Source organism: Epinephelus fuscoguttatus, linkage group LG24 (assembly GCF_011397635.1).
Source record: "Epinephelus fuscoguttatus linkage group LG24, E.fuscoguttatus.final_Chr_v1".
NCBI lineage: Eukaryota > Metazoa > Chordata > Actinopteri > Perciformes > Serranidae > Epinephelus > Epinephelus fuscoguttatus.
Window position 1 is genome coordinate 170,050 of NC_064775.1, and position 18,583 is coordinate 188,632.

The window sequence follows — 18,583 nt, forward strand, 5'->3', positions numbered from 1 at the left end:
TAAACACTGTCACACAGACACAGTGCTGGTGTTTGAGCTCACTGTGATGTCACTTCCTGTAGAATCTTCTAATGTCTCATATCTGTAGAATCTGTAACAGGCTGAAGTTAGATTAACTGAAGCCTATGAACCAGAACATCTGATCACAGCATGGAGACTGTGTCGTAATATTAAAGGTTGATAAATGTAGAAACATGATCACAACACAGTGTCATGCTCACGTTTGGTTGTGTCACAGCCTGGACTGGGTTGTGTGCAAGGTTGACGGATCAGTCTAAAGAACAGAAAACAGGGATGTGCTGCAAAGTGCTGCATGCACCTGTGTTCACCCGCCTTTACCTGTGGTCACCTGTCCATCACCTGTGTTCACCTGTCCATCACCTGTGGTCACCTGTCCATCACCTGTGGTCACCTGTGGTCACCTGCCTTTACCTGTGTTCACCTGTGTTCAACTGTCAATCACCTGTGTTCACCTGTGTTCACCTGCCTTTACCTGTGTTCACCTGTGTTCACCTGCCTTTACCTGTGTTCAACTGTCCATCACCTGTGGTCACCTGTGTTCACCTGCCTTTACCTGTGTTCACCTGTGGTCACCTGCCTTTACCTGTGTTCACCTGTGTTCAACTGTCCGTCACCTGTGGTAACCTGTGTTCATCTGCCTTTACCTGTGGTCACCTGTGTTCACCCGTCCATCACCTGTGTTCAACTGTCCATCACCTGTGGTCACCTGCCTGTGGTCACCTGTGTTCACCTGTCCATCATCTGTGGTCACCTGCCTGTGGTCACCTGTGTTCACCTGTCCATCACCTGTGGTCACTTGTATTCACCTGTGTTCACGTGTCCATCACCTGTCCATCACCTGTGGTCACTTGTATTCACCTGTGTTCACCTGTCCATCACCTGTGGTCACCTGTGGTTACCTGTGTTCACCTGTCCATCACCTGTGGACACTTGTATTCACCTGTGTTCACCTTACCATCACCTGTTGTCATCTGTGTTTACCTGTGGTCACCTGTGGTCACTTGTATTTACCTGTGTTCACCTGTCCATCACCTGTGGTTACCTGTGTTCACCTGTCCGTCACCTGTGGTTACCTGTATTCACCTGTCCATCACCTGTGGTCACCTGCCTTTACCTGTGGTCACCTGTCCATCACCTGTGGCCACCTGCCTTTACCTGTGGTCACCTGTGTTCACCTGTCCATCACCTGTGGTTACCTGTGTTCACCTGTCCATCACCTGTGGTCACCTGTGTTCACCTGTCCATCACCTGTGGTCACCTGCCTTTACCTGTGGTCACTTGTCCATCACCTGTGTTTACCTGTGTTCACCTGTCCATCACCTGTGGTCACCTGTCCATCACCTGTGGCCACCTGCCTTTACCTGTGGTCACCTGTGTTCACCTGTCCATCACCTGTGGTCACTTGTATTCACCTGTGTTCACCTGTCCATCACCTGTGGTCACCTACCTTTACCTGTGTTCACCTGTCCATCACCTGTGGCCACCTGCCTTTATCTGTGGTCACCTGTGTTCAGCTGTCCATCACCTGTGGTCACTTGTATTCACCTGTGGTCACCTTACCATCACCTGTGGTCACACGTGGTTGCCTGTGGTCACCTTACCATCACCTGTGGTCACATGTGGTTACCTGTCTATCACCTTCAGGCGACTCATCATTAGGTAAAAGGTCCAGCTGTGGCTGTCACATGATCTCAGTCCACACCTGTTCAACACCACCAGGTAAGTGTGACAGAGGTTAGACTAGACATGATGGAGCAGCGGCACCAATGCTGGTGCAGCAGTGTTGTGTGTGTGTAACATCAGATCGCTCACAGAGAAGGTGTTGGAGAACGGCTGCCCCTCCACCGGCTTGTGAGTGGAGATGGTGGCCATGGAGGCCCAGTCACACAGGTGGGCCACGAAGCGCGCGAACCGTGCTTTTGTTAGCTAAATGTAACCACATGCTTTTGTTGGCTGAATATAACCACATGCTTTTGTTGGCTAAATAAGCACGTGTTTTTGTTAGATAAATATAATCACGTGTTTTTGTTGGCTGAATATCATCATGTGCTTTTATTGGCTGAATATAACCACACACTTTTGTTGGCTGAATATAACCACATGCTTTTGTTGGCTAAATAACCACGTGCTTTTGTTAGCTAAATATAACCACGTGTTTTTGTTGGCTGAATATAATCATGTGATTTTGTTGGCTCAATATAACCATGTGATTTTGTTAGCTGAATATAATCATGTGATTTTGTTAGCTGAATATAACCACATGATTTTGTTGGCTGAATATAATCATGTGATTTTGTTAGCTGAATATAACCACATGCTTTTGTTAGCTGAATATAACCATGTGCTTTTGTTAGCTGAATATAATCATGTGCTTTGTTAGCTAAATATAACCATGTGATTTTGTTAGCTGAATATAACCATGTGCTTTTGTTAGCTGAATATAATCATGTGATTTTGTTGGCTAAATATAACCATGTGCTTTTGTTAGCTGAATATAACCATGTGCTTTTGTTAGCTGAATATAACCATGTGCTTTTGTTAGCTGAATATAATCATGTGCTTTTGTTAGCTAAATATAACCATGTGCTTTTGTTAGCTAAATATAACCATGTGCTTTTGTTAGCTGAATATAATCATGTGATTTTGTTAGCTAAATATAACCATGTGATTTTGTTAGCTGAATATAACCATGTGCTTTTGTTAGCTGAATATAACCATGTGCTTTTGTTAGCTGAATATAACCATGTGCTTTTGTTAGCTGAATATAATCATGTGCTTTTGTTAGCTAAATATAACCATGTGCTTTTGTTAGCTGAATATAATCATGTGATTTTGTTAGCTAAATATAACCATGTGCTTTTGTTAGCTGAATATAATCATGTGCTTTTGTTAGCTAAATATAACCATGTGCTTTTGTTAGCTAATATAATCATGTGCTTTTGTTAGCCAACAAAATCACATGATTATATTCAGCTAAATATAACCATGTGCTTTTGTTAGCTAAATATAACCATGTGCTTTTGTTAGCTAAATATAACCATGTGCTTTTGTTAGCTGAATATAATCATGTGATTTTGTTGGCTAAATATAACCATGTGCTTTTGTTAGCTGAATATAATCATGTGATTTTGTTGGCTAAATATAACCATGTGCTTTTGTTAGCTGAATATAATCATGTGCTTTTGTTAGCTAAATATAACCATGTGCTTTTGTTAGCTGAATATAACCATGTGCTTTTGTTAGCTGAATATAACCATGTGCTTCTGTTAGCTGAATATAATCATGTGATTTTGTTGGCTCAATATAACCATGTGCTTTTGTTAGCTGAATATAACCATGTGCTTTTGTTAGCTGAATATAATCATGTGATTTTGTTGGCTAAATATAACCATGTGCTTTTGTTAGCTGAATATAACCATGTGATTTTGTTAGCTGAATATAATCATGTGATTTTGTTGGCTCAATATAACCATGTGATTTTGTTAGCTGAATATAACCATGTGCTTTTGTTGGCTGAATATAATCATGTGATTTTGTTGGCTGAATATAATCATGTGCTTTTGTTAGCTGAATATAACCATGTGATTTTGTTAGCTGAATATAACCACATGCTTTTGTTAGCTGAATATAATCATGTGATTTTGTTAGCTGAATATAATCATGTGATTTTGTTGGCTGAATATAACCACATGCTTTTGTTAGCTGAATATAACCATGTGATTTTGTTAGCTGAATATAATCATGTGATTTTGTTGGCTCAATATAACCATGTGATTTTGTTAGCTGAATATAACCATGTGCTTTTGTTGGCTGAATATAATCATGTGATTTTGTTGGCTGAATATAATCATGTGCTTTTGTTAGCTGAATATAACCATGTGCTTTTGTTAGCTGAATATAACCATGTGCTTTTGTTAGCTGAATATAACCACATGCTTTTGTTAGCTGAATATAATCATGTGCTTTTGTTAGCTGAATATAACCATGTGCTTTTGTTAGCTGAATATAACCACATGCTTTTGTTAGCTGAATATAATCATGTGATTTTGTTGGCTGAATATAATCATGTGCTTTTGTTAGCTGAATATAACCATGTGCTTTTGTTAGCTGAATATAACCACATGCTTTTGTTAGCTGAATATAATCATGTGCTTTTGTTAGCTGAATATAACCATGTGCTTTTGTTAGCTGAATATAACCATGTGCTTCTGTTAGCTGAATATAATCATGTGATTTTGTTGGCTCAATATAACCATGTGCTTTTGTTAGCTGAATATAACCATGTGATTTTGTTAGCTGAATATAACCATGTGATTTTGTTGGCTCAATATAACCATGTGCTTTTGTTAGCTGAATATAATCATGTGATTTTGTTAGCTGAATATAATCACGTGCTTTTGTTAGCTGAATATAACCATGTGCTTTTGTTAGCTGAATATAATCATGTGATTTTGTTGGCTCAATATAACCATGTGATTTTGTTAGCTGAATATAATCATGTGCTTTTGTTAGCTGAATATAACCATGTGATTTTGTTAGCTGAATATAATCATGTGATTTTGTTGGCTAAATATAACCATGTGCTTTTGTTAGCTGAATATAACCATGTGATTTTGTTAGCTGAATATAATCATGTGCTTTTGTTAGCTGAATATAATCATGTGCTTTTGTTAGCTGAATATAATCATGTGATTTTGTTGGCTCAATATAACCATGTGATTTTGTTAGCTGAATATAATCCTGTGCTTTTGTTAGCTGAATATAACCATGTGATTTTGTTAGCTGAATATAATCATGTGATTTTGTTGGCTAAATATAACCATGTGCTTTTGTTAGCTGAATATAACCATGTGCTTTTGTTAGCTGAATATAATCATGTGATTTTGTTAGCTGAATATAACCATGTGATTTTGTTAGCTGAATATAACCATGTGCTTTTGTTGGCTGAATATAATCATGTCATTTTGTTGGCTGAATATAACCATGTGCTTTTGTTAGCTAAACATAACTGCATGTTTTTCTTAACTAAATATAACCACGTGCTTTTGATAGCTTAATATAACCACGTGCTTTGGTTAGCTAAACATAACCACGTGCTTTTGTTAGTGTGGTAGGACGGCACAGCCTGTCTCCACCCATGTAGTTGTGTGCGTATTGGATCAGTGGGAATGGTGGTTTAAACTCGCTCCTTTGCGCCCCGCCCATTGAATACTGATGGGTTGGCAGCAATTATCCTATTGCACCTTGCGTACTGGGCAGTGCTGTGCCAAGTTATATCTGGGGGAGGGCTGCGCGTCTCGGATGAGCGTCCTCCTACCTCTTCCTGAAGCCTGGGCTGCGCGTCGGCAGCATGGTTTGGCGTGGCTGTGTCGGCTCCACGTGGCTGTCTTGAGACACTGGTTACTGAGCTTCCTCCGTTCACTTTTGTCAGGTATGTTCTGCCGCTATCGCTGCATCTCTTGGTTATATTAGTGGTGTGTCTGATGCGCTCTCTGCTTTCTAGCAGATTTGGCTTGTATTCCGGCCGGAGGTTTGGGAGTTGGGCGTGTGCGGCCTCGGAGCTGTGCGTAATAATCCACGCTCTGCGTTGGATCCCTGAGGTAGGCTGGCTCATTTCTGCCTGGCGTTTTTGCGCTTTTGTCGAGCTGCACACAAAATGTGACTTTGGTCTCTGATTGTTGTTGGCAGTTATTAGGCTGCATCCCTTCACGGCTACCTCCCCTGTGGCCTGGGAAGCTGCGCCTTTACTGACGTGTATGTATGTGTGCATTTACATGGTTTAATCTATCTAAATGTAATTCGGCGTAGTAATTTTAACGTATTGTATTTCACCGCAGGTGGCTCCACCTCTGAAGCGGGCCGCTGCGCTACTGCTGTTCTGTCTGTGGGTTCACTGCGACAGGCTCACTGCTCGTCTCCCGTTGTTTTTTTATTACTATCGTTTCGTTTGTTTTGTTTTGTTTTGTTTTTCTTTATTTACTAATCCGGGTGTGAGCGCGGGCTTGCTGCCTTGCACGCCTACAGTAAATTCATTTGGATGAAATTGAGTGTTGGTTGCACCGCATGTGGCGCTGTCTCTGTAGAGGAAATTAATGCAGTGTAGGATTTAAAGCTGCACCCGGTGCACTGATCCTCGTCAATTAACCTATCAATCTTTGGTTAATTATTGTTTTTTTTGTTTTCTTTTCGTATTGTAATCAGTTGTTCATTGTTATTGCTTACAGATTTTATGATCATTTATTATTTTCTGAACATTCTGTGTTTAATTATTGAGTTATTCTTCTTAGTAGCTTTTGTTTTTTTTCTTTTTGCTATTGGTTTATGGTGGGCGCGGGCTTGCAGCCTTGCACGCCTGGAGTAAATTCATTTGGATGAAATCGAGTGTTGGTGGCACCGCATGTGGCACTGTCTCTGTAGAGGAAATTAATGTGGTGTAGGATTTAAAGCTGCACCCGGTGCACTGATCCTTGTCAATTAACCTATCAATCTTTGGTTAATTATTGTTTTGTTTTCTTTTTGTATTACGATTAGTTATTCATTGTTATTGTTTACAGATTTTGTGGTTATTCATTGTTATTTTCTGTAGATTCTGTTTAGTTATATAATTACCTTTGTTGGTAGATTTTGTTCCTTTTCTTTCTTTCTTTTTCTTTACTGGGTTAACTGTGAGTGTGTGTGTGTGTGTGTGTGTGCGAGTGGCAATTAACAGCACAATCAACCTTGGTGGTGACATTTTGGGCCTAGCATAGTGTAGTGTCAGGGCAGTTGCTTTACAGGTTTTGCCCTTTGCCCTGACTAATAGTTTGCTTCTTTTCTTTGGACAGGAGCTGTTGGGCTGGTGCGGCGAGTGGCTGACTGATCCCTGCGGTGGTGGTCCCTTCACTCCCTGTATAGTCGTGCACTTGGGTGTCATTCAACGGTTTTTCTTTCTCACGTGTGGTGTGTAGTATCAGGACCCTTCCCCTTCCCCTCAGTTGGTCATCTCCGCCTGGTAAGCCCTCAGCCCTGTGCCTAGTGTCTGCACTTTTATAGCAAACCTAACCAACCCATTAAGTAGGCCCCAAGGATTGTGCCATATCTGGCCACTTGTCATATTATCTCTTACCTCATCACCCAGAGATTTTATTCAGATTTTGAGATTTTAAATTGTTATTAATAAACTTTATTTTTTATAATTTTCTTGGAGTCACATCTGTCTCTCGTGTCATTCGTACCTGTGTGACCTTTTGTCAGCGTTAGAGTGGTGGTCCCCTCTACCAGATTTCCTGGGGGTGAAATTCCCCTAGGTGGCGTTGTCGGACACTTGTTAACTAGCAAAAATAAATCTAACCCTCGTAGACCTTGCCACATTAGCTAAATATAACCACAGACTTTTCTTAGCTAAACATAACCACGTGCTTTTGTTAGGTAAACATAACTGCATGTTTTTCTTAGCTAAATATAACCACGTGCTTTTGATAGCTAAATATAACCACGTGCTTTTGTTAGCTAAACATAACCACGTGCTTTTGATAGCTAAATATAACCACAAGCTTTAGCTAAATATAAGAAAAGCTTGTGGTTTTACTTCTTGTACCCTCTGAGAACCAGCATGCTCCTCCTGACACACCTGAACACAGGTGAGTCATTATCTGGGAGCCTCTCTCAACAAACATCCACAGGTAGGCAGAGCCCCGCCCCTCATTTCCTCTCCACAGTGTTATCCGTGGATTCAAATTTGGTTTCACTTAAGCTACAAAAATAAAAGAGATGGAGCCATTTTTTTTTTAAGCACAAACTTTATTAAAAATATAATTTCACAGCAAAAATCTGAGTCGATAAAAAAACGTCTCATTGGGTTAAATCAGAGTGAAATATAAAATCATTTTAAAGGCACCAAACAAACACCTGAAGTCAGCTGAAGCCCCGCTCCTCTCCGATTTTTAGGAGTTTTTAAAAAACATTTTTTAAGTTTTTCTGTTCAAATTTAAAGATAAAAATGTGAATCAGACAGAAACATGTCTCCACCCTGAATATATAAGATTTAAAGTGTTAGCACTGTTAGCATTTAGCCTGCTCAGAGCTAAGACTCATGGGAGATGGAGTCATTTGTGTTTCCTCTGACAAAGATCTTTAAAGTAATAAATCTATAAAGGTATAAAGTGCACTTTGTTTCATTGTTGTTGCATCAAGCATGTTAAATCTTAGAGTGAATATATGGTGCGGTCAGTGGAGCTGCACTGAGCCACGACACAAACACACAGAAATGCTTTCTATATTAATGTGACAGAAGAACAACATGTTGTGTTACAGCTCCCCCTGGTGGTCAGACTGTAACACTGCAGCTGGACTCTTATGACAACACACACACACGATCACATGTTTATAACCTCTGATCCACACCTGACTGACTGTGACAGGAAATACTTCTACTGTTGAAGTAGAACTACAAACATGAGAAATAGGACTACAACCCCCAGCAGCTGGTACCCTCAGTGGTGCTTCCTGTACGGAGAGGCCTGGAAATATTCCTCCGGAGTAACGGTCTTCACCCCGCCAAAATAATCCAACACCCACACCTGGAACGTGGAAGGGGAGGGGTATTAACATCACTTCCTGTCCCCCTTTTGGCTCATCACACCGTGATGTCAGAACCAGTTGTGGTCTGAGGTATTATTAGCAGTATTATCAGTAGTAGTATTTTGCAGCACTGGTCGTACTGGGTTATACCTGTGTGATGTTGAACTTGGCGAAGAACCAGTTGTGGTCAGAGGGCCAGTCAATCATCTCCGGGTGTCGACTGAACAGAGACTTCTTAGCAAACTCCGCCTCCGTCCCGTTCACCTGGACAAAAGAAAGGGGCGGGGTCAATGATGAGGTCATGTGACTGCTCACCTGGACAGGTGTGTGTGTGTGTGCGTACCTGGAGGACAGATCCAGACAGGATGATGTGAGCACAGAGTGGACTCTGAGGGTCGAAGCCCTGCTGTTTGCAGTAATCTGTCTGAGCCAGGGACATGGACAGGGACGCCTGGGGGGACACCTGAGGGACAGAGACAGACACACCTGAGGGACAGAGACACCAGAGGGACAGACACACCTGAGGGGACAGACAGAGACACCAGAGGGACAGAGACACCAGAGGGACAGAGACACCTGAGGGGACAGACAGGTGAACTGACTGTCTAGATATGTCCTGTCCCCTCCTGCGTCCTCACATGAGGACACCGGGACTATGTTTTGTAGTCAGAGGAACTAAAAGACAAAATGTCCGTCCTGTCTCTAAGGACATATAAAGATGTCTCTCAGACTGTCCTCAGTCACACACTCATCACATGAGTCTTTCTGCTGCGCTCATCACTCTGAGGTCACATGACCTCTGGTCTGACTCTTGATTAGACCTCAAACTGCTGAGACACTCTGAGGTCACATGACTTTTGCTGAGTCATTGTGAGAACAAACTGCTGAGTCATGGCAGAGCCTCCGTTACACAACCCTACATACATGTCTTGTGCTGAACAACAACAACAACAACAACAACAACAACAACACTATAAATCTCCCTGGAGGTTTTGAGTGGCAGATCAGAGAGACATGGAGACACCACACACACACACACACACACACACACACACACACACACACACACACACACACAGCCTCACTACATTAACGTTATATCATGTGTTAACAGATCAGAGAGACATGGAGACACACACACACACACACACACACACACACACACACACACACACACATTATATCATGCGTTAACCGAGCTCTGAAACAGGAAGTTGATTTCTTTACTCAGTCCACGGAGCACCGGGGACTGAGTTACCTGCAGGTCCTGCACAGAGATCTCCATGTGGGTCAGGTACATGTAGGGCACCCCGGTACCGGAGCCCACCGGCCCGTCGCTCACGGAGAAGGTGTTGGAGAACGGCTGCCCCTCCACCGGCTTGTGAGTGGAGATGGTGGCCATGGAGGCCCAGTCGCACAGGTGGGCCACGAAGCGCGCGACCCGGGCCACCTGGTCGTGAGGCGGGATCCGGGCCCGGGAGCCGGGGACGGAGGCCCAGAGGAGGCCGAGAAGGAGCACACACGGAAACCGCAGGACAGCTCTCATGGTCGGGTTCAGATCAGGAGGACAGTCGGTGAGACTCCGGGGGAGGAAGACTTATAAACAACAGGCTGAGATCCGGTTTGGACTTGCACAATAAGAGCCGCAAAGACGGGTATGTAACGGGAAGTCCTTCTTGCTCGACGATCGTGTAGGGATTTCAAAATAAAAGCAGTAAAATAGTTAAAACTGAAGATTAAATAGTCTGAACAACTTTATCATATAGTCACCAAAATCATCGTTATTATTTTCGTTATTTTTATTAGTAGTAGAATTAAAATGTATTGTTTTATTCGTAATAGTAGTAGTAGAAGTATAATTTTCACCTCTGTACATGGGGCGCCTGCACTATCCACTATGCTACGGACGCCCCAGTAGTAGAAGTATAATTTACTATTTTATGATTATATAATAATTACTATTATTATGATTATTATTGATATTAGTAGCAGTAGTTAAAGTACTTTTTTATTTTATTTTTAAAACACTAATAACAATTATTAGTAGTCGTATTAGTATCAATATTATTATTTAATTTTTAGAATTATTTTATTATTGTTGTTACCATTATTATTTTATTGAATAATAATTATTATTATCAGTGGTAGTATTTCACAGTTTAAACAGTGCCTGGGTTTTAGTCATGTTTACAGATGAATCCAAGTGCAGGGGTGGACTGAACCATTCTACACCTGTAGCGGGTGGGAGGAGCCTCAGAAAGTTTACACTCTTATTTTAAACAAAGTTCAGTGTTTAAACCAAATGATTTCACTAATATTAATGTAGTTATGGTTCTGATTGTCAAAATTCACTCACAGGTTCATGGTCCAACCTGCAGGGACGACGTCTCTCGAAGTCATCATCACTCTGGTTCCCTCGTCACAAAGCAATCACATTTCAAAATAAAAGATACAGTAACAACTGAACATCCTCCTCCTCTTATTCCTACAGTGGAGTTTCAAAATAAAAGATACAGTAACAACTGAACGTCCCCCTCCTATCCTACAGTGGAGTTTCAAAATAAAAGCTACTGTAACAACTGAACGTCCTCCTCCTCCTATTCCTACACTGGAGTTTCAAAATAAAAGCTACTGTAACAACTGAACGTCCTCCTCCTATTCCTACACTGGAGTTTCAAAATAAAAATCACAGGGTCCGTCCCAAGTCTCTTAAATTACAGCTAGTGCTACTGCTAGCCGACTTTGCTAGCTGTTTAGCCCCTCTCACCTAGGGAAAAAATGTGAGGAGCTAGCGCTAGGAGCGATGAGCGAGCATTGTTGGTTTAAGAGACATGAGACATCCTTTCCACTGTAGCGTCCAACGTCCATTCCTGATGACAGCGGCACAGCTGGATCTGCTGCATATCTACATCCCAAGTCACATTATATTCGCTGATCAAAGCCGTAATGCTGTCATGACTTTGGTCACACAGTTTTGCATGTATTACCATTGTTATTGAGTCATTTGCCGAAGTTTGTGGCAATTAAAGAACGTAGCCCTGCCACTGTCACTGTGATGAGCATCATTATCATTATTATTATTATCATTATTATCACTATTATTAAATCCACTAGCCATCATTCAGCAAGTCAGCTGCTGAGTGATGACATCAGACCTGTCAGTCTGCCTCAATCAATTCAATTTTATTTATAAAGCCCAATATCACAAATCACAATTTGCCTCACAGGGCTTTACAGCATACGACATCCCTCTGTCCTTATGACCCTCACAGCTGATCAGGAAAAACTCCCCAAAAAACCCTTTAACGGGGAAAAAACGGTAGAAACCTCAGGAAGAGCAACTGAGGAGGGATCCCTCTTCCAGGACGGACAGACGTGCAATAGATGTCGTACAGAACAGATCAACATGATAAATTAATAGTAATCCGTATGACACAATGAGACAGAGAGAGAGAGAGAGAGAGAGAGAGAGAGAGAGAGAGAGAGAGAGAGAGAGAGAGAGAGAGAAAGAGATGCAGGACAGATGGTAATGACAGCAGCTTACAACATTAATAAAAGTAATAATATTAAGTAATATTAGTATTAATAGTTATTATTACTACAAGCTATTAAACATTATTCCACTCACATGACATGCAGGACAATTGATGATGGGCAAATGTGTGTGTGTGTTCATGTGTGTGTGTGTGTGTGTTCATGTGTGTGTGTGTGGTTCTGGACATGAGCAGCTGCACATTTAACAGCCACACATCACAGACAGTCCGCTGAACACCGCAACAGGTTGTGAATGAAATCAACTTAATTACAACATGACAGTCTTGCAGGAAATCTCATCAGCGTTACTCTTTGTAGTCACGTAGGCATGTGAATTACAGCGTGTCATTGCAAAGGATGCATGTAACGGGTACACTTGAGCTGTTTCTCCGCCATCTCGTTCAAATGAGCCAGATGTAGGGGGCGGGTATTTATACGTCATGGCCTCAAGCTGAAAAAGACTTCCTGTTAGGAAGCTCTCGACCATCCTAGCTCGTAGCTGCTTAAAGCTTGCTGCTAGCTCCTCGCGCTAGCTCCTCGCTGCACAAATAAGAGACTTGGGACGACCAAGAAGATGGCGGACCTCGAACGACTTCCGGTTCAAGCGAGGAGCTAGCAGTAGCACTATAAAAATAAGAGACTTGGGACGCACCCACAGTCACTACTGAACGTCCTCCTCCTATTCCTACACTGGAGTTTCAAAATAAAAGCTTGGATGATGAAACTTTTCCCTTGAACTCTGAAATTACAAAACAAAGCCTTCCAAAATAAAAGGCTGTGAACAGCTGATCAAAAAAAGTATTTTATTGTTAAAAAAAAAACACAGTACAGAAGATTTGAGACGATGACATCATATCCTGTCACTGTGTTTCACCTTCGTCCTCACACACGTCACACAGATGCTCCTCCATCGTAAACTGACCCCGACAACCGTCGCTGCCGCACAGACACACCACTTCCCGTTTGCTCTGAGTGTCGGTGGAGTAGTTCCAGGTCAGCTCCGTGCCGGCCTTCACCGCCCTGAAACACAGAGGACAGGCCGTTATTACATCATCATCATCATCATGGCCGTGATGAGCTGCGTCTGACCCTCCTCTTCCTCACCTGCTGGTGAAGAAGGCGATGATGGGGAAGGCGGGGTCGTGACAGTCGGTGAAGATGTTCTGGATGAACAGGTTGGGCTGACAGCTGTGCTGCAGGGGGCCGAGACAAGGTCAAAGGTCAGACTCAGTGGTGACATCACCTTCACTGTGACGGCACGTTGACTCGTTTCTATGGCGACACAGTTAGGTCAAAGGTTCAGATGCTGAATATGAGATTTGATTTTTGCAACAGTCGGAACGACAGAATAACAAAAATAAATCTCAATATTTCAGAATAAAATTATGATAAAAATAAAATAATGAAAAAAACAAACAATATTATAAGAAATTATTCTTATTTTGAAATTCACAAACTCACTTACGGACTGAACTTACGCTGACGAAGTGGCTGGCGGCCATCTTTACATGGCGTCAGCATCATAAACGCTGTTAGCCTTCATAGCACCGTATCACTTTGGACTTACGTTGATGAAGCGGCTGGCGGCCATCTTTACATGGCGTCAGCATCATAAACGCTGTTAACCTTCATAGCACCGTATCACTTTGGACTTACGTTGATGAAGCGGCTGACGTTCCCCTCCTTGCTGGCGTCCAGGACGTAGATGTCATCCACCTTCATGGCTCTCTTTAGACTCTTGTGGCTCTCGGTGCCGTTCACACCGTGGACTTGCGGTGCCACCCCCTGGGGACAGGCAGGCGTCATGGTGACATTGTTGTCCTGACCTGGAGAGTGGCCACCTGACTCCCCCGCTGATGGAGACAGCGGTGGCGGTGCTCCGACCAACACCGTCTGTAAACAGAGTGGAGCGTATTAGACAGGAAGTCAGAGTGTCTGTGTTATGATGTAACTGTTTCCTGTCTCACCTTGTCTCTGTCCTGTGGCGTACTGGCGGCAGCAGCGGTGTCAGCGGGTCTCTGGATGACGGGGACGTGCAGGGGTGGCGAGGTGGGGGTGGACATAGGCTGCTCCAGCAGGTTGCTCCGACTCTCCAGCACGGGCGGAGCAAGCCACTCAGTGACAACCTCCACCTCGTCGTCTGAGGGAAGGTCCGCCCTTGTCAGCTTCGGGGGCGGAGCCTCGGCGGGACTCTGTACCCTCCGCAGCATCACACCTGGACACATGTTATTGTGACCTTACAGCTGATGACGAGAACGTTTACATGAACAACATCGACGGTGCCTCACCTGCGTACATGCACACAAATGTGCCACGGTCCAGGTCGTCACGGCAACGGACGCCCCAGCCACACCCGTCGGTCTGGAAGACCTGGAGGCGGACTTTGATCCCCCTCTGGACCAGCCGGTTCTGACAGCGAGCCCGAACGCAGCCGCACCACGGGCCGCACTCGTACACGCTGACAATGATCAGACAGGAAGTGATCAGAAGGATGTGGACAGTCTGCCGCCACTTCCTGTCACCGTACACACTGATTCATGTCTTACCCTGACGGTACAGGCTCTGTCAGCCTGTGGTGGTTGTAGCTCCGCCCTCCTCTGGTCATGGCCACACAGGCGCAGTGCTGAGCGTCGCTGCAGCCATCGGTGCAGTCACAGCAGACGTCGAACAGCGTCGGGCTGCGGGTCAGGAAGCAGCCGTGTGGCCAGCGGTCCTTCCTGTAACGGAAGTCTGCCGGCCGGGCGCTGCCGTCCCCAACGCACAGCTGCACCGGCGTAGGCTCCGCCCCCCGGCTCAAGTCCATCTCTGGCCGCTGGGGTCCCGCCGGCGGGGGCGGGTCCAACCGGATGGACGGGTTGAAGGTGAAGAAGTCCACCTGTGGAGGATTTAGGGTCACATGATACAGTACGCTACTTTTCCTGCAGTCCGTGAATGCATCGTAACCAACCTGCAGGATATCGTAGCTCTCTGTGGCCAACAGGAAACGCATCACGTCGTCATGGTTACGGAGGCTCTGTCCACATGGGGCTTTGTAAACGACGTCCCAGTCTTCCATGTCTTTGTCCACGTCTTCACAGACCGTGAGCTCCGCCCCCTCGCCGTCCACCCTCGATGACATCATGGGCATGGCGCTCAGCCTCTTAAAGCCACAGAGCAGCGGAACCTTCAGGGGGTTCTGACCCCAGAACGCAGGGGTGCACTGAGGCATGCTGGGTAGACTGGGCAGGCACGACTGCAACGACACAACACAACACAGTGTGTCACAACACAGTGTGTATATTGTGTGTTACCTGGGAGCAGGGGTGGAGCAGCTACTGCAGGTGGATGGGGTCAGTGTGTAGTAGTGTGTAGCACAGTGTGTATATTGTGTGTTACCTGGGAGCAGGGGTGGAGCAGGTACTGCAGGTGGATGGGGTCAGTGTGTAGTAGTGTGTAGCACAGTGTGTATATTGTGTGTTACCTGGGAGCAGGGGTGGAGCAGCTACTGCAGGTGGATGGGGTCAGTGTGTAGTAGTGTGTAGCACAGTGTGTATATTGTGTGTTACCTGGGAGCAGGGGTGGAGCAGGTACTGCAGGTGGATGGGGTCAGTGTGTAGTAGTGTGTAGCACAGTGTGTATATTGTGTGTTACCTGGGAGCAGGGGTGGAGCAGGTACTGCAGGTGGATGGGGGTCAGTGTGTAGTAGTGTGTAGCACAGTGTGTATATTGTGTGTTACCTGGGAGCAGGGGTGGAGCAGGTACTGCAGGTGGATGGGGGTCAGTGGAGGCAGTAGCTCCTCCCGTCCTGTGGGTGGAGCTGTAGAGACAGAGGGGGGGACAGGGGAGGTGCAGGTGGAGGAGGAGGAGCTGTGGTGGGTGAAGTCTGCAGGCAGTAGCTCACCTAGAGGAGACAGGAAGACACTGTCACAATAAGAGTCTGTGGACAGGAAGTTTACAGGTTCAGTAGCAAGTGGACTGTGTGTGTACCTGAGCCGATGACCACTTGGACCACAGACGAGTCCTGAGAGGACATTGGAGGACAGTTGAGACACTCCAGCAGCTTCAGGCCCTGGACATACTCTGACAGACACACAGACAGGAAGACATGAGGATAGACTGTCCCTCAGTGTGTCTCTATGTGTCCTGTGTTCCTTCAATGTGTCCTGTGTTCCTTCAGTGGTTCTCTATGTGTCCTGTGTTCCCTCAGTGTGTCTCCATGTGTCCTCTGTTCCCTCAGTGTGTCCTGTGTTCCCTCAGTGTGTCTCCATGTGTCCTGTGTTTCCTCAGTGGTTCTCTATGTGTCCTGTGTTCCCTCAGTGTGTCCTGTGTTTCCTCAGTGGTTCTCTATGTGTCCTGTGTTCCCTCAGTGTGTCCTGTGTTCCCTCAGTGTGTCCTGTGTTCCCTCAGTGTGTCTTTGTGTGTCCTGTGTTTCCTCAGTGTGTCCTGTGTTCCCTCAGTGTGTCTCCATGTGTCCTGTGTTCCCTCAGTGTGTCCTGTGTTCCCTCAGTGTGTCCTGTGTTCCCTCAGTGTGTCTCCATGTGTCCTGTGTTCCCTCAGTGTGTCCTGTGTTCCCTCAGTGTGTCTCCATGTGTCCTGTGTTCCGTCAGTGGTTCTCCATGTGTCCTGTGTTCCCTCAGTGTGTCCTGTGTTCCCTCAGTGTGTCTCCATGTGTCCTGTGTTCCCTCAATGTGTCCTGTGTTCCCTCAGTGTGTCTCCATGTGTCCTGTGTTCCCTCAGTGTGTCTCCATGTGTCCTGTGTTCCCTCAGTGTGTCTCCATGTGTCTGTCCTACCTTTGTCGGTGGCTGTGTTCTTCTTGAGGACCCTCTTCAGGTGATCCAGGTATTCGTAGACTCCGTGGAACACCTGGTCCACGTCCTCCTCACACCAGAACGCTCGGGCCCGCTCTGAAACAGGGGGACACATGTCCTCTTTAGGGACTGTTGTTTATCTATAATGGCTGAGGGGCGGGGCTTACAGCTTTAAATGGTTGATTTCATATTTATTTTACCACCATTTTTTTTTTAGAGAAAAAAAGCAGTGTTTCTCTAAAAGATATTGGTGACATCTGTGCTCCATCAGACCAGCTGCTCTACATTAAAGGAACAGATAACCTTCAGTGTCATTATCTGACCTGGATTAATATTCTTAATAATAAATTAATATATCAATAATAAATTAATTTAACGTTACAGGCTCCACAGATGACTTCAGACACAGTCTCACAGTGGCTTTAACAACACATGGGAGCTAACACTCCGGTGAGATGATGCTAACACGCTTTATAACTGATCACACTGCTGCTGCATGAATTCATCCTGTCACACAGATAGTGAACCGTCACACAGTTAGAGGATGAAACCGTTGAACCGAGACTTCTTACCGACGTCCTGAGGATTTAACGGTTCCTCTTCCATCTCCATCAGTAAGCAGCCTGCTAGCACTATGCTAGCTCTGTTAGCCTGCTCGCTAAAAACAAACGGAGCCGTTAGCCTCCTCACGCGTTAACGACCGGAAACACACCACCAACCGTTAACATTAACGACAATCTAACAGTTACTTTATTAATTTATCATCTATCCGTAAATTTAACGGTAAAGTTTGAAACATGATCTACCGGCGCGGGTTTTTCATGTTCGCATTGTCACTGATTTACATTGTCCGCGAACATTGGTCCTCAGAGGCCGCCGTAAAAATAACAAGATGAAATTGTGCCCTGATTTTAGTTTTGCAGGCAGATTTTACGTCTGATTTTCTTAATACGTCCTCACCTGAACCACAGAGATCACTGCTTTGAATAATAAAGTGAGCACAAACCCAATAATATTAATTGTTTTGACAGTAATGGTTTGTTGACGGCAGTATAACAGCCTGACAGTCTGGACTCTGGGACCAAAATTACCCGGAAAAACGCTTCGCTTTTTAACTGTCCCACATCGACCACCGTACAACAGCACCGGTTACAAACTTGAAGCTGTTTATCGCTTCTGTAACGTCTTAATGAACACATCATGACTTTATATGAACACTAACATGACCGGACACATGTCAAGAAACAGATTATAGAACAGGAGAGCTCGAGCCCGCAAACAGCTGTTTGTTGATGTTAGCATGAGAGCATTAGCCACTTCCGGTGTGATTTTGTAACAGTGTGGTAATAAAGTTATGTAAGTTTGAAGTTGATTCAGACACAGAGAGCTGCTGCAACAGGTAACAGGTACGAAACATAAACACCTTTACACAAGAATTGACCTTTGTTTTGTTTTTTCTTTTATCAAATGTCTTAAATTGAGTTTCCTCCTTCCTCCTCAGGTGAGATGGCTCAGGTGCGGCGGGCAGTGAGCGATGCATTGTGGGGGATGTGTGCGGCTGACTCCATGTCCATGCCGGTCCACTGGTACTATGACACCGAAGACATCAGGAGGGACTTCAGAGGCTGGATATGCGACTTCCAGCCCCCCAGACAGAGACACCCGTCCAGCATCCTCAGCC

The 18,583-nt window shown here is 44.7% G+C and overlaps 3 protein-coding genes across 4 annotated transcripts; 1 reads left to right on the forward strand and 2 right to left on the reverse strand.

Annotated features, from left to right (window-relative positions):
- Nucleotides 1–313: 313 nt before the first annotated feature.
- On the forward strand, nt 314–1,684 carry LOC125885248 (putative protein CRIPAK). The gene has a single exon (XM_049570798.1). The coding sequence runs from the start codon at nt 314–316 to the stop codon at nt 1,682–1,684; it is 1,371 nt and encodes a 456-aa protein (XP_049426755.1).
- A 6,095-nt stretch (nt 1,685–7,779) lies between these two features.
- Nucleotides 7,780–10,224, reverse strand: creg1 (cellular repressor of E1A-stimulated genes 1). The gene is made up of 4 exons (XM_049570497.1): nt 9,839–10,224; nt 8,924–9,043; nt 8,731–8,844; nt 7,780–8,579 (listed from the first exon to the last, which is right to left on the reverse strand). The coding sequence occupies exons 1-4, from the start codon at nt 10,124–10,126 to the stop codon at nt 8,493–8,495; spliced, it is 609 nt and encodes a 202-aa protein (XP_049426454.1). The 5' UTR covers nt 10,127–10,224; the 3' UTR covers nt 7,780–8,492.
- A 2,566-nt stretch (nt 10,225–12,790) lies between these two features.
- Nucleotides 12,791–17,617, reverse strand: setdb2 (SET domain bifurcated histone lysine methyltransferase 2). 2 transcript variants are annotated; one of them, XM_049570485.1, is made up of 11 exons: nt 17,475–17,617; nt 16,885–16,998; nt 16,081–16,173; nt 15,831–15,994; nt 15,062–15,346; nt 14,661–14,989; nt 14,403–14,572; nt 14,082–14,329; nt 13,771–14,007; nt 13,219–13,307; nt 12,791–13,134 (listed from the first exon to the last, which is right to left on the reverse strand). In XM_049570485.1, the coding sequence occupies exons 1-11, from the start codon at nt 17,512–17,514 to the stop codon at nt 12,975–12,977; spliced, it is 1,929 nt and encodes a 642-aa protein (XP_049426442.1). In that variant the 5' UTR covers nt 17,515–17,617; the 3' UTR covers nt 12,791–12,974. The 2 variants fall into 2 exon arrangements, with proteins under 2 accessions (XP_049426442.1, XP_049426443.1); XM_049570486.1 differs by lacking the exon at nt 12,791–13,134 and having other exon boundaries at nt 13,248–13,386.
- Nucleotides 17,618–18,583: the final 966 nt, after the last annotated feature.